The sequence below is a fragment of the Brienomyrus brachyistius genome, chromosome 2 (assembly GCF_023856365.1).
Source record: "Brienomyrus brachyistius isolate T26 chromosome 2, BBRACH_0.4, whole genome shotgun sequence".
NCBI classification, from domain to species: domain Eukaryota; kingdom Metazoa; phylum Chordata; class Actinopteri; order Osteoglossiformes; family Mormyridae; genus Brienomyrus; species Brienomyrus brachyistius.
This window is the reverse complement of record NC_064534.1, coordinates 27,199,729-27,215,950: the sequence shown is the minus strand read 5'-3', so window position 1 is coordinate 27,215,950 and position 16,222 is coordinate 27,199,729. Positions and strand designations below refer to the sequence as shown.

Below are 16,222 nucleotides of genomic sequence, written 5' to 3'. Positions count from 1 at the left end.
TTTTTCTAGATGCAATGCTTTTGTGACTCTTTGGCTGAGTCTTTAGATCAGTTGATAGTGAGTGTTTCTCAAATCCCTTTGTAAATAATCTTGCTCGTAAATTTCCGAGTGCTCGACTCACTCATTATTTTCTGTGTCATTCTTTATTTGAACTTTTGCCTGCTTTCATGTCACAGAGACACAGACATCAACCACCACAGACCAAAAAAAAACCCACATATGCCCTTTGTTGGACGAAGTAGCAATAACAATAGCAATAACAGCAGTAGCAACAGCATTGACAATTATGAATTTTACAGATATGATGACTACCATTATCATCATCATAGGGCAATGTTGCAATAAAAACCTACAATGTACGCTATAAAGCAGGGTGGATATTGGTTAACTGGGATGAAATTGTACTTTCTCTCTCAGTGTAAAAATAAGATCCTACTCATAAATATAAAACCATAAAGTTATCAATGAAAGCACAAAAACTGAACTGAAGTTAATAGACCACAGAGCCAGATATGGAGTACCAAACATTTGAGTGTCCCAGTTTACTTTGTGTCCCATTTAACCAAAATTCAGCCCAGCTGAAATGAGCTCTTTGTACAGTACATTCCACATGCATACAATAAATGAGGCCGCCGATCAAACTTGCCATATAATGCAAAGCAGAAGTGCAATCTACTGCTTTCTCCAGCACAACCATAACCTCATTTACCAATCAATGCGTCTGGAGTCCTAACAGCTATGAGCTGCACGGGGTCCCCTGTTCTTCCAAGGGTCAGTTTCCACAGTCCATTGCAAATAATTGTCTCTAATAGAAATTTCCAAGTGTTCTATTATCTCGCTATTCTCTCCCGAGTACTTGGAGCTCCTTCTGTGTTCTTCCATGTGTGTGGGAGGCTGATTTATGGGAATCGCAGTGAGTCAAGAAATTCTACAATTGGACATGGCATTCGAGACCACGGCAACCAAGAAACTGAACCGGTGGCTTGAATGCTGTTCTGCGAGTGGAGTTAAACCCCTTGTGTTATCTTAGAAATTAACAATTGAGAAGTACAGGTTACTCAGGGGTGAAATCATGTCTCCTTGGTCTGCTGCTTCGCCTTTTTGAGGAGGACCAGCAACTGGTGGTGTCTCTCCATCTTTACACTTTCGAGTAGGATCTTTTCCTTCTCCCTTTCCAGTGCAGATAGTACTTCACCGCACTTACCGGTATAGGCTATGCTTCTGGGAGGGCCTGTATGAGATGCCTGGAGATGGGCTATCAATGGTGGAGTGAGAGGGATGCATTGGAGGGGCAGATTAGGATGGATATTGCCCAGCACACATGTGTATCCCTTCAGACAGTCCCAGACAGCATGGCTAGCACCTACTGTTTCTCTGGAGTGAAGAAGAACTTGCTCCATCAGTTCTGATGTTCTGCTATCTTGCCCTGCACCTTTCTTCTTTGTGATAGTAGAGAAGTCCTGCCACTTCTTCTGGACTTCAATGCCAGATCTCCACTGGCCACTGCAGACATCCATCCTAGCAACAATTTCCTCCCCTTTCGGAGGTTTCCTCCGGCTTTGGAGAAGAGCACATCCTTGTAGGCAGTCCCGTCCTCCATCAGCTGCTGGATCTTTCCTTGTTAGAACTGATGTTTCCTCCTTATCTGTCTGCCATCTCTGGTTTCTTTTTTTGCAATGGAGCCACATCATGTTTTATTCTATTTGCAAGTAATGGGTTTATTTAAATTGATCTTCTGTCTGCGTGCTTTGATAGATTTTGGATTGTTATTTTGTTCATTTTCATGTTTGTGGTAATGATTTTGCCATTGATGTACGTCGTACGTGGGATCAATGTTCCTGTTATCAACACCCTGTGCTTTTCTCACACAGAGACTGGAGAGGAACCAAAAAAGTACTACGTAGTTAATTCAGGAATAATGAAGGGTTTTGGAAAACACTTATGAATCTCACTCTTTTTTACCTACTCATTATCTTGGTTGTCATTCACCAAGATTATTATTGGGAAACCCACCCCTGATACAATCAATAATTCATTCAGTGACACTTCCTGTTTGCATTAAATGGATCTGAACCATTTGTGTTCTGATATGTCAAAAATAGCCTATTATTTCAGCCAAATTGTACTAAATACCACCAATACGTCATGTGAGGAAATTTTTTTGTTTAATTATAGTCTTGACAACACTACCTTAGCCACTCCTGTTAAAAACACATACCTAACAGCTCATCACTTAGATAGCTAGTCCAAACGCTAACAAACCTTGGTTAAAATTGTTTTAAATCATGAAAATGTTGCATCTATAAACTCCAGTTGCAGCATATGGTAAGTCATTACACATGTAGGGTATATACTACCCCAATAGATGGTGTACTTCAGTTACAACTGCGGTATGGCTCTCTTGTTAAGGGGTAGCATATCTGAGATTATGGTTCCACAAAAGTCTTGCATGTATGAAATGCATACTTTGATGACAAAATAAGAGCAAAAAATTGGACCATGTGGGGGTCCCCATAGACTGGTTTGAGAGACACTGCTCAATATCACTTCCCCACTTCCGGTCCTGAAGGGCCACAATCCAGCACAGTTTATCTTAAACAGCCTGCTAATCATGGTACAGTAGGTGTGTCTGAGCAGAGAAATATGCAAACTATGTTGCAAGCTGGACCTCCAGTACTGCAATTGGGGAATTTTGCTTTATGCATAGCGACGCATACAAACAACTAGAATGGCACATCACCGAACAACCGCGGGAATTCAAAGGTTCACGCGATATTCTATTGCGCATGCGTTGAATGCAACTGGCCTGAAACTGCAGTTGTGAAAGTGTTGTTGCTCTAAAACTGTGGCTTCTGAACTGCGTTGGAAATTGCGTGCACGCCACGCAGCATTACGCTAAATTACGCATAATGTATCCGCGTTGTAGCTCCGTATAAACCGAAAGCGAAAGTTTTTGAGTACGATAGAAAACAGCTTCGTATCAGTATACAACGCCTGTTGTTTCTCCCGACTATAAAAAATTGTAAGACTTCTATACGGCGCTAAAGCATTTTATGGCCATGTCGTTGTTGTGGCAATAACAGGGGGCATATATAATGTGTTTATTTATATGCAGTGTTTCAAAAAGCAGTTGAATTTAATTTATTGAAAATAATTATATTGTGTGTCACATCGGCCTTCTAATCTACTACTACAGATTTTTTTGCGCTTCATTTGTGAGTTCAACTACCATACACCGCAGTCGTTACCTTGTTAAGATATATGCTGTGTTTTTATCCTTTATCTGGCTGTCTTTTTCTTATACAGGAACTACCGTTAAACGCCGAATGAATGAAAACGAGCTGTTCAATTACTTTGAATCATGGCTGCAACTAAAGGGAGACACATCATATACCGAAGTGGGTTTTTATGTGTATGGTTTTATGTTTTTTTAGTCTGCTACGGTGTGCCTAATAATGTCATAAACAAGCACATATTTCCTTGGGACAAAATGAGACTTCCGAGTAATGTCCTCCCAAACCACTATGATCTGAGCATTCACCCGAATCTTACGACTCTCCACTTCACCGGAACGGTTAAGATCGAAGTGGATGTCAAGCAAGACACGAGTTACATAGTTCTGCACAGCAAAGATTTGAATGTTACACTGGCAAAGATTGTACTAGAGGACGATCCGAAGGACGGGATCACGATGCAGACCCTTACGGTCCTGGAGCATCTACAACACGAGCAGATTGCCCTGCTGGCCCACGACATACTACGCGGTGGCAAGAAGTATCAGCTTCACATCGAGTTTCACGCACATTTGGCGGATGGCTTCGATGGTTTTTATAAAAGCAGCTATCGGACCCAAAACGGTGAAAAGAGGTAATGTCTTAATTAAATATCTAGTTTTCTTCAAGACTGTGCCAATGTACTGTTTATATTACGTACATTTAAAGAATAACAGACTAACTGTAAATGCATAATATTCTTGTGTATTATGAATATGCACTCCATAGTACATATGTGTTTTTCCTCTCTCTTTGAAGGATACTTGCCGCGACCGACTTCGAACCTACTGCAGCGAGGATGGCTTTCCCTTGTTTCGATGAGCCGCAGCATAAAGCCACATTTACTATTAGCATAAAGCGGGAAGAGAGATATATCGCACTCTCAAATATGCCAAAGGTATACTCAGCTATTTGACCCCGTTATGTTTTATTCCATAGTATTATTTCAGTGATTTCATTACATCTTCGTTTGGAAGTTCTATCCTTTTGTGGAGAAACAAAGATCTCTCTTTCATCCTTAGATCCGAACATTTGAGCTTGGTAATGGTCTAGTGGAGGATCACTTTGCCCAAAGTGTGAGAATGAGCACCTATCTGGTGGCATATGTAGTGTGCGATTTCAGATCTGTCACAGCCAACACATCCTCAGGAGTAAAGGTGAGGTGCCTTGCTTTACTGATTTTCATTTTTGGTGTCAACTTTTTGTACTATATAGATTTCATTCACACATCCAGTGCCTGGAGCCTGTCTCAGGCAACATAGGGCAGAAGGCAAGGCAATATCATACCGTGGATATGAAGCCAGTACAACACAAAGCGCGCGCACACACACACACACACGTTTGTATTCATAGCTTGTGGGGACTGTCCTTTAATTTCTATGTGGAAAAACCCTAATCCTAACTTTGATGACCTTACCCCCTACCCAGCCTTAACCTTAAACATAAGCAATCAAGCAAAATACAAGTACATTTAGCTTTTTGATTACATTCACAGATTTTTATCAAATTGAGTGTCCCCTTGTGGGGACTGAAAAAAATTGTCCCCAAAAGGTCAAAATAAGTTTTTTATCACATTGAGGGAATGTTTGCTCCCTTCAGTGTAATATATATTTATTCACACAAACATAATCAAAAACTGCATTGCAGTGCTTAAATGGTCCAGGGCGGTCTTAGTCACATACAGGAGGACGGAGAAAGTGCCTTAAATATATAAATGTGCATGTTTCCAGGTTTCAGTGTATGCAGTTCCCGAGAAGTGGGATCAAACTCACCATGCACTTGAAGTTGCAGTAAAACTGCTGGAATTCTATGAGAGTTATTTTGGCATTAGTTACCCACTGCCAAAACAAGGTAAAAATGTGAAGCGATCTAAGACAAGGTCAAGAATACCATGATTTTTTATAACCATTTTAAGTTAACAGACAGTCACATGTGAGTTTTGTTTTATAGACCTCATAGCCATACCAGATTTCCAGTCAGGGGCTATGGAAAACTGGGGCTTAATTACTTACAGAGAGACTGCCCTCCTGTACGATCCGCAGACATCATCTGCCCAGGACAAGATGGAGATTACCAGAATCATAGGGCATGAGCTAGCTCATCAGGTATTCTCATCATGAACGGGCATTCAGCAGAGTATAGTGCCTTGCAGTGACCATTGACTTGTCCAATTTTTATGCACATGTACACTACTGCTGTCTAAAAGTCAGTAATGCCTTGCTTATTCTTTTTGTATGCTCCTCTTTACAATATTAATCACTTTTCTGTGGTAAATTTTTCAGTTTTAGTAGACAGTTTTTGCAGACATCTTCACAAGCATTACTTTCCTATGCTGATCAAATGCCAGCTGAAATTCTTATGCATGCATTTTTTGTCACAGTGGTTTGGCAATCTGGTGACAATGGATTGGTGGAACGACATCTGGCTGAATGAGGGCTTTGCCAGGTACATGGAGAAGGTGTCGCTCAACACCACCTATCCTGATATTCCAGTGGTAAGTGTAAATTATTCTGTGTTACGCAACACTATTCCTGGTACAATCCATGTTTTATTCTTGTTGTTTACATTGACCGTAGTCCTAATATTGATATGCTGTATTTTTCAGGATGATTATTTCTTAAATGTTTGTTTTGGAGCCATCTCCAATGATTGTCTCAACTCCTCACACCCCATCTCTAACCCAGCTGAAACTCCAGTGCAGATTATGGAGATGTTTGACACGGTCTCCTATGACAAGGTCAGTACTGCACGCAGAAACGCAGTCTTATCCCCCAAACATTATGATTCTGCATGTCTAGTCGTGTCAGCTGTATGTCCTTGCAGCTCAGAAGGAGTGGACCCTCATGTCCATTTATATAGCTTATCGGGACTTTTGGGGGAGCACAGTGGGTTGTATGTGTTTTCTGTGTTGTGTGAGTTTTCTCTGGTTAGCTTCTATTTCCCTCTACATCAGTGTTTCCCAATCCAATCCTCCGGGACCCACAATTGGTCCACATTTTTGCTCCCTCCCAGCTCCTGGGAGCAAAAACCTGGATCTGTGGGTCCCCGAGGACCGGATTGGGAAACATTGCTCTATAGTCATAGGCCATGCAGAGAGGTGAATCTTTGCATTCTTTAAATTACAGATTGTGTGTATGGGTCTTCCCATGCCTTGTGCCATTTTGCTACCCGGGGTAGGTTCCAGGGTCCCTGTCACTCTGAACAGGATAATCAATGGAAATGTGGATATTACAATCATGATATTATGGTTTGCAGTTAAGGTACAGAAAAAAACGTATATACCATCTCGTTATTCTGCTGCTGTCATTTTGAGTGTCACAGTATGACTCTCATAAATATTTTAGGTGCATTACTAATCTGCTTCCCAAATTGTGGGTGTAAGTAAACGTCCATATAGTACTGAAAAGCCGGCGCCCGGACAAATACTTATGCCAGTCATCTAAAGCCCAGGTGATTATTGTGTGTGCCATATAATCGTAATGTGATATCATGCAGCCCTAAGTACCATGCAATAAGTATAGTGAGTCATTCACAACAATGAGTTATTGCTTGGTGACGGTGGGGGTTGGGGGGGGGGGGGGTAACAGTGCAGCTGAGTTACGGCAACTGGGTCCGAGTGATGGTTTGTGGGAAGAATGTGTTCTTGTACCTCTTTGTTTTGGTGCACAGTTATCTGTAAAGCCTCCCAGAGGGGAGAAGTTCAAAGATGTGCTGGCCTGGGTGTGAGGGGTCTGTGTTGTTATCCTACCTTTGTTTTCCTAGGGTGCGTGTATCCTAAACATGCTAAGAGACTTCCTGTCTGAGGAGGTGTTCAGGAGTGGAATCACACGCTACCTAAAGCTGTACAGCTACCAAAATGCCAAAAGCAATGACCTGTGGAACTCCATAGCAAATGTGAGCACTCCTTCCATATATGTTGGAATTTGATCAATATCAAAGAAATAAACCAAATGCTGAAAACTATTAAATGTTTTAATATTTTCTTTTCTGGCTGAAGACTTCCTTTGCAGACACTCTTGCCGCGACAGAGTTTTGCTACACTTCCTCCCAAGCTGAAAGGACAGCTGTAAGTACTGCTAACATCTTTGACTGATTCATCACTGTCATACATTAACCCTCTGGAGTGGACGGCATCATTGGCGATGCCGCTTATCTTTCTCGTGTATTTCAGTTCATAACTCGCTGAAATCTTATTATAGAAACATGAAAAAAACACTAAATCCATAATCTGTCTTCTTTTCAAAACATCCATTGTCAGAAGTATTAAAGTTTTTAAAATTAGGTTAAATCAACAAAAAAGTAAACCATGTCACCTTACTTTGTTTTACCTGCATCGGAGGTGTGTAGTGCCACCCTTACCTATTTGCATTATAAATAGTCACATCTCTGCGTATACAAATCACATTCGCATGGTAATTTGATGAACAACGCCACAGTGAAACGCGATCCAGATACATCCCCATCAGCACCATAAAAGGGGGGAGGGGTGTGGCCAAGTGTGAATGGCTCATGCATACACATGAAAGTTACTGCATATCCAATGAAAGGAGCCGAGAAATAGTGACATTAGTTTTTCTTATTTATTCATCCAACTGAATGTTGCCACTACACCATTTAGTCATCTTCATGTAGCCAAGACTTTGGTGATCAGATATTCTGCAAGTGTCCCAAACTGCATTTTGCAATGTCTATACTTTGATGTCAAACTACAAACTTCACATAAATCTGACATATTTACGAAGTACACTAAGATTAAGATGAGTTTAATGCCAAAACAAATATATAAGAAATAGTTTATTTGCCATGAATTAAGTTTATGAAATTGAATAAAATGTGTGACCATGCCCCAGTCAGTGAAAGTGTGTTCCCTATTCCTAGACCCCAGAGGGTTAATCTTGTGCTGATATAAAGCCAGTGGATTGCATTAGTGCATTGCATTATACTTCAGAGGCATGTGGTTGCACTGGCTGAGTGTATCTATTAGATTATATACTGCATATTATAAATAAATCATCAGTATTTTAAATTAGTTCTGCAAATATCACAATGGGATATTTATGAAGAAAAGGAGATGAAAATTGACCCAAAATGATCTATAGACAAACTGAACTTATTACGTACCAAATAGAGTGTCAGATAAGTTGGTTGTGTTTCCATGAGTCGTGCCTGCAAAAAGCACTGTTGACAAATCACTTGCTTTTGCTCAGTATCATCTCCATGGAATCCAAAATATTTCCGTACAGTGGAAGGCGAATGTCATCTGGTGACCAATTCTTGTTCTCCTCTCTCCTCCTCACTCATCTTGTTTCATTTCTCACAAACACACCACACTGTCTATGAATGAGCCCAACAGCAATCACAAAAAGATAATGACTGGCTAGGTGCAGTCCTTGCAATGTGACAATTCCATCTGCAAAGCATGCAGTGTTGATATTAAGTTTGGACATCATGCTGGCCTATTCTAAACATTTGAACTATTCATTGGATTGGTCTCAGTAACTAGATGTTGTGTCAATGGTGACTGATGCTAGGAAGTATGAAAAAGACAAATCTTTTGAAAGAAGGAATGTCATGTTAGGGGCATCTCACAATGACGCCATGTGAGTTCACTGTTTGACATGTTCCAACATGTGTTTATTCCACTTGCTGCTCCAGCACCGCTACACATGTTCACAGACCCCAGACATCAGGAGTATGATGGACACCTGGACCAAGCAGATGGGTTTACCTCTGATTACAGTGGAGAGGGAAGGGCAGCTGGTCCGAATCCGACAGGACAGGTTCTTGAAGGGAGTGCTTGAGGATGACTCGGAGTACCCTGCTCTGCAGTCAGGGTGCGTGACGCTGCAGTAGCCTGTAGGAACTGCAGGGCATCAGTAGGCTAACCTATGGCGAGCCCACACCCTTCTGAGTCATCAGAAGCTGAATGCATTATTTAGAGGCAGGTTCTCGGTATCGCATACTTATAGATCCATATCCTTGATCTTATGACAGCAAACATCACTTAGCTACACCAGGACTTGTTGATTTCTAAAAGGCCTATAGATTTCTTCCACACTTGAAATGTATTAAGATAATCTTTCCTGTCTCACTATATATAAATAAAAATCATCCTTATCCCTTGCAGGCAATGAAGGGAAAGATGACTTCACATATAATAATAGTTGTAAATGCAAATGGTTGTCTAGTTTCCGAGTGTGTTTTGTAAGTATGCGTCTGTTCAACAGATACCTGTGGCATGTTCCTCTCACCTACATAACCAGCGGATCCCAGAGAGTGTGGAGACATTTACTGAAGACAAAGACTGGTGTGTGTGTGTGTGTGTGTTATTATATATATGTGTGTGTAGGTGTATATATTTTGGGGGTTTTTTTGGCTTGCAGAACAAACATCACTGGTGTATCAGGTATAGTTTAAAAGCTATTTACCTTGCTTCATTCCTTGTAATTAGACACAATTCGTATGCAAGGAGAAGTGAGCTGGATAAAATTCAACGTCGACATGAATGGGTATTACATGGTGCACTATGGAGACAGAGGGTGGGATGAGCTGATTTCCCTGCTGGAACATGACTATTCTGCACTGAGCAGCAAGGACAGGACAAACCTCATCCACAATGCCCTTCAGCTTGTCAGGTATCATGTCCTACACCTGTTTCTTAAACTACATTGATTTCTTTAATCTGATATTTTCCCTGGCCATAAATTTACATCGTAGAGCCTTTCCTTAAGAAGAACAGCTAACCTTAAACCCATCCGTCTTCATTACTGTTCGTTCAGGATAGGGTCACAGTGATAACAGTCTATCCCAGGAAATACAGGGAACAAAGCAGGGGAACAAACACACACTCATACGCACACAAACATACTCTACAGATAATTTTGAGAAGGCAGTTTACATAACTATGTCTTTAGACTGCTGGATGGAAAAAGGAGAACATGCAAACTACACACACGATCAGAGGGGGTCAGATTTGAACCTCCAACCTTGAAGATGCAGTTCCAGCCACTTTACCCACTTGTATAAAATCTATTCTTATTATCAGTTGTGTAAGCTAATAAGTACAGAGCTGTGTTTCCCAACCTGGTTCTGGGGGACTCTCAGCCAGTCCATGTTTTTGTTTCCTCCCAGCTCCCTGCTCTGGTACGGTGCTGGGAGGGAACAAAGACTTGGACCAGCTGAGGGTCCCCATAAGTCCAGGTTGGAAATCACTAGAACAGAGGATTTCCATTTGAGATGCAAGAACAGCTGTAACCCAGGAAAGGCTCGCAATCTTGAATTTTACGGATTTTAGATGGGAAGTTTATACCTCTTTCAGTGCAGTCTGAGAGCATACAAATATTTATTTCTACTGCACGAATAAATGTTCTTTTCTGATTGGCCGCTATACAGTGCTGGAAAGCTGTCATTGGACAGAGCCTTGGACCTAACTCGCTATCTGAGGAAGGAGACTGACAACATGCCACTGCTGCAGGGCATCGCATACCTCAATGTGCTTCACTGGATGATGGAGAAAATGGGAATCCTGGAAACAGCAGGAAAGCTAAAGGTTTGGCTTCTCAATGCTCTTTTTAAATATTGTGGTTGCACTTCATTTAAAGCTGTCTTCTATAATGCACTAGAGGTGAAGGACAAAGTTTATTTCTGTATCACATTTAAAACAACCAGTTTTACCAGTTTTAAACCAAAGTGCTGAACAAGGATACCTAACTGTCCAGGGCATTCCCCGCCTTCTACCTTACACTTCCTGGGATAGGCTCCAGGGTCACTTTGGCTATGTTCACACTGCCAGCCACATTGTTCAATTACGATTTTTTGCTCAGATCGGATTTGTCTATCTTGACGTTCACATTCATAACTACAACTGACCTGTATCTGACTGCAATGTGAACGCATCGGTCCTCCGAAACGTCACGTATGCGTACATTGATGCATTTTTACACGGGTCAACTGTGTCCCTAACTACAAAAAACGTCATATCTGTGGGACGACTCATGGCATTAAAAAGCGTTAGTAGCTCACACATGTATTGCACTTTGCTCTGGAGGACGACAAACAGTGAATCAGCTGTACATGAGCAGGTCGAAAAAGACAAAAAAAGTCAGGTGGCTAGCTTTTTCTGATTTCGCAGTTATTGTTGGAACTGCTGCACCAAGAGATGTGTGGGTACGAGCCTGCCGGCGCAGGCTGATGATGTCAGCGCATGCGTATAAGCAAAAAGCCACATGAATTCCGATCTGAGCGTTCACATTCAGATCGCATGGCCGCGAATCGGATATGTATCCGATTTAGTACCACATACGAAAGTGACACAAATCCGATTTGAAAAGATCAGATTTGTGTGTCCACACAGCGCTGAAAAGATCAGATCTGTGTCACATTAAGGCAAAATATCCGATTTGAGTCACTTCAGCATGGCAGTGTGAACGTAGCCTTTGACCCCGTACTTAATAAATGATGGACAAGATATAAATAATTTGAATTGCTGTAACAATACTTCTTCAAATTTTGTAAGTGCAGTTCTAAAATAGTCATTAGTTTAATTTATTCTACATAATCTACAAGGGCCTACATAATCATTTGTAATCATTTGCAGCACAAGTTGCATAAAGGCAGAGTTGCATATGCCAGGCCATTACGACCTCCTACGGAAGCTTCTGAAACCATTTTGTTCTTCCAGAATTATATACTTTGGTACTTCAAGGATGTCATAGATAAACAGACATGGAGCGATGATGGCTCTCTGTCTGAGAGGAAGGTTCGAGCTGAACTTCTGGAGTTGGCCTGTACCCTTGAATACCCTCAGTGTGTTGAAAGGGCCTCCAAGATCTTTAGTGAATGGGTTTCTTCAAATGGAGCCAAGAGGTCAGCCCACTAATAGCAGAAACACATATCACTTTTCTAGTAATTTAAAGGTGGCATATACATAGGTATTACACACCTGCATTTTAGACTGGTTAACATAATATTTTGAACGTTAAGGACTTGACATATGTATTTTTTTTAACTATATCAAGGAAATCTGTCCATCCTGTCTTCCATTAGTGTGCCCACGGTTGTCCTGAGACCAGTGTACCTTGTGGGAGCCCAGCAAACACCCAACTGGAATTTCCTCCTTCAGGTTTACAGCCAAACACTGTCCTCTGCTGAGAAAAAAAAGATTCTGTTTGCACTGACTTGCAGCAAAGACCTTGAGAAGCTCAATAAGTATGTATACTGAGATTTTCTTTTAATCAAGTCGAATTAAATTATATATTTATATATGTAACATAGTTGCCAATATAATCCTTGTGGTCCCACACCTCTGACTGTGAATCCTTACTTTGCTGTCCCAAATATACATCTTTTCCACATGTTAAGTGGGTTGTTTGTGGCTACAGTAAGAAGCAGTTCAGAAAAACCAATCACACTTCACTTCCATTTGATTGCTGTCTGTTATGCTGTGCCTAACACGGAATACATCGACTTGTATGGTTTTTGGAAATCTGAGTGTTAAATTAGATGTGTATAGAGCCTGTTTATTTGTTTTTCGCTTGTCTGGCAGATTGATTGACCTGGCTATGGAAGGGGAGGCAATCAAAACACAGGACCTTCCTGCACTGATTGCTGCCATCGCTAGAAACCCTGCCGGACACACGCTGGCTTGGAATTTTGTCCAGAAAAACTGGAAAAAGCTGTTGGAGAAGTAAGCTTTCATATTGTTGTGTTGTGGCGATTTATTTTCGAAAATTGCAAAATCACACGAAAGTATTTACTGCGGTTAACTTGGATTGTACATATGCCCATTCTGTGGTATACTTCTGTACTTTCTGAATGTTTATATGTTACAACCTATACAGTATTTTACTGTGAACACTGGAATACTCTTTTGAGGCACAGTGCCTTTCGAATTGAAAGAAATGCTTTATCTTTATGGAGCCATGCCGTTGGTCATCAGCGAGGACATTTGTCCTGAGCAAACTGCACACGTGATGACCGAACAAATGCAAGTGTTAGGCACAAAGAATGAAGCCTTACCTGTCTGCAAGTGTGTGGTTAGGAATAAATATTCCTGGCTCCTAAGAAGGTTCTTTTACTCCAGCAGGTATTAACAGTCAGATAAGCATCTGATGTGACAAGGTGTGAAACTGGCACAGTGCTTTTTCCAACTCTGTTCAATGAAGGGTGTAGTCATACATTTCTTTATAGAAATTAAGCAAATTTAAAAAACATGCTACTGATTATGATCAGTGATACTAAATCAACTGTTTGTATGGTGCACATTTTTCATAGAGATAAAAGTGGGAAAAAAAATGTAAACATAAATATAAATATTCAAATGGTTTGTTATAATATAAGTTTGTTAAGAAAATTAAAGCAGGACAAACTGAAACACCCAATATCATATTGTAAATACAATTTTATAATTGAATCTTTCACTGCAAAATTAAAATACATAAATAAATACGTTTCAATATTTTAACCAGATTTCATTTGGGGTCATCGTCTATAAGAAGGATCCTCACAGGAACCATGTCTAGTTTTGCTTCAGAAAAGGAGCTGGAGCAGGTAAGATTTATTCATCTTTGGATGGCTGCTGAATTGATGCTATCATCTTAAATTTCTCTAGTCTGTTGAATTTCCAGAGCAACCTGGTGACTTTGGGTTCCCTTAGCAATGTTTTCCCTTTATTACTTATTTCCTATATTTATACAAGGTATTTCAGACACATTCTTATGTAATCTTCTCTTAATAGTGAGCTTTGCCACATCTACACCTATATCCTGAATGGTATTCTTGATCTGTTTACCAGTTATAAACCACATTTTTCTTTACCATTCCAACTCTTCTCCTCTCATTCATTTCACTGCTCTTCTGTGGTCTGCCAATTCAGTTTCAGTGGCTAAGCTCACCTTTAGATCAATTTAGATCTCAAAGTTAGCACCTTATAGTCATAGAAACGGTTTCAATTCAACAACAGGCCACAGGTGTACTGAACAAAAATGTCCAAATATTACTGTCCAAATATCTTGAACTCTACATTTCCAATTTAAACTGTACATTTTCAAGATATAATTATAAGGACATAAAAGCAAAATTTAGTAATTGATAACTAATCCAAGTACACTGTTTACTACTGAATGTTGGGTGGGTGGATTTCTCTTCAAAGGATCTGAAAATTTGCCTGGAAAGTAGTGTTTGCAAAATAATCACAGATAAAAGGGTTAACAAACATTCATATATTATCACTTTTGACACATTCATTGTCATTTATTTTTTCTTGACAGGCAAAAGCACTGTTTGACCTGCTAAAATCCCAGGGACATGAATTAAAGGTGACAGAAGTCATACTGGAAACAATCCAGAAGAATATCCGATGGGCAGAGAGGAATCTGCATGTCCTGGATGAATGGCTAGAAAAAAATTCTCCACAACGCTCAACTGTGTTTTAAAACTGCTTTTGAATATAAATACATTTATTGAAATGTGTGTGAGCTTGATATAAATGTACGACTCCATGACAATACGATTTTCTAAGAATGCAAGTAAAATATTTAATACCACACCTTCATGTTCATCTCATTGTGTTCATAGACAGGGCCAGCACGATTAATTCCTAGGCCCAGGACAAAATTATTTCAGCGGGGCCCCCTGCATCCCCCCCCCCCAGCAACTTCCCTGACTGGCAGGCCTGTTGATAGATCACGGTATTCCTAAATACTAATTAAAATAATATTAAAAAGTAATGGCCCACTCTGTGCTGTTCTATGGTCTATCACACTAAAATATCTGATTTCTTGTTGCGTTCCCTGCCAAAACAATGTGCTGTGACAGTCACATAGAATAATAGTATAGAAAATAGATATTTTATTCATCCAGTCTTGCTTTTTATGAGACACTGGTGGAAATACTGATGAAAGCAAGCTTGGGAGTCAGCACAGAATCAGCCAGCATCTAGTACCCCTAGAACAGGGGTGTCAAACTCCAGTCCTGGGGGGGGGGGCAGAGCCCTGTGTAGCTTAGTTCTTTCCTATTAAACCACAAATGATTCAGCTCAAGAGCTATGTTGTAATTAGCACTAGGAGTTGAATCAGGTGTGTTAAACGAGGGGAAACCGAAAACTGCAGGGCTCCGGCCCCCCAAGACTGGAGTAGAACAAATAGGGCTAAGGGTGTTAGCATCAGTGTGCCGGCCATGGGATTCAAACTGGCAATCTTACTATCATGGGAACAGGCCTAACCTCCGGAGCCTCACACCGTGCACCGGAACCACTGAAAGCTGATCCCCCCCCCTGCCCTCAGACCTGTGCCAGCATCTTTGCCGCACACAAATAAGGATAGAAAGAAAAAAACATGAAACATAACCTGGATCTTTTTTGGAGCAGAGTGGATGTTAATGTGGTACTGGAAGACAAAGGTGCCAAAATGGTGAAGCCATACAAATATTTACGGCAAAATCTTATATCCACAGAGAAACAGGAGCAGTCGTTTAGTTAACGACGAGACCTGCTTCTCAATAAAAGGGCAAAAAAAATAAAAAATCTGTAAATACAAACCGCCTCAGTGTGTATTTCCCCCCAGATCAATATAGTTTTACATACATCTATTCATGTGTGTAAATGTGTATAAAAGTGTAGTCTGCAATGCACTGGCATCATATTCTGCGTGTTCCCCTGTCTGGTGCTATGTTTCCTGAGGTAGGCTCCCCACGACCCCCTGCTAGACAAGTGGTTTGAAGATGGATGGATGAATGAATGGAAACAATTTGAAATCCTAGTTCCTTGGGAATCGCTTTAGTGATAATTAATATTCATGCTTGGATTGTTTTCTATGATGGGGACAGGAGACATTTTGCCATGAGCTCCAGATTTTAGTGCAGACAGTATATGAATATATATGTATTAAAGGGGAAACGAAAATGCATTAGTTTGAAGTCAGGCAAAATGTTTTCTCAAAATATTTATGTAAGTA

General features: G+C 40.6%; 2 protein-coding genes across 2 annotated transcripts in view; one reads left to right on the top strand and one right to left on the bottom strand.

Moving 5' to 3' along the window:
- The window catches only part of riok2 (RIO kinase 2 (yeast)), a 399,097-nt gene that overhangs the window by 215,235 nt on the left and 167,640 nt on the right, over positions 1 to 16,222 (bottom strand). The gene's annotated exons all lie outside the window — the stretch shown is intronic.
- On the top strand, positions 2,798 to 14,817 carry LOC125709787 (endoplasmic reticulum aminopeptidase 2-like). The gene is made up of 19 exons (XM_048978623.1): positions 2,798 to 3,022; positions 3,307 to 3,867; positions 4,032 to 4,170; positions 4,295 to 4,429; positions 5,003 to 5,123; positions 5,223 to 5,377; positions 5,653 to 5,766; positions 5,878 to 6,009; positions 7,035 to 7,166; positions 7,270 to 7,338; positions 8,928 to 9,106; positions 9,500 to 9,579; positions 9,724 to 9,907; positions 10,665 to 10,821; positions 11,953 to 12,137; positions 12,318 to 12,479; positions 12,817 to 12,957; positions 13,739 to 13,820; positions 14,540 to 14,817. The coding sequence occupies exons 2-19, from the start codon at positions 3,362 to 3,364 to the stop codon at positions 14,702 to 14,704; spliced, it is 2,838 nt and encodes a 945-aa protein (XP_048834580.1). The 5' UTR covers positions 2,798 to 3,022; positions 3,307 to 3,361; the 3' UTR covers positions 14,705 to 14,817.

Coding starts and splice junctions, on each gene's coding strand:
- LOC125709787 (XM_048978623.1), top strand. CDS start 3,362: ATGGCTGCAACTAAAGGGAGACACATCATATACCGAAGTGGGTTTTTA. Junction 12,138..12,317: donor TCTTCAAATGGAGCCAAGAG/GTCAGCCCACTA, acceptor GTCTTCCATTAG/TGTGCCCACGGTTGTCCTGA. Junction 12,958..13,738: donor TGGAAAAAGCTGTTGGAGAA/GTAAGCTTTCAT, acceptor TATTTTAACCAG/ATTTCATTTGGGGTCATCGT.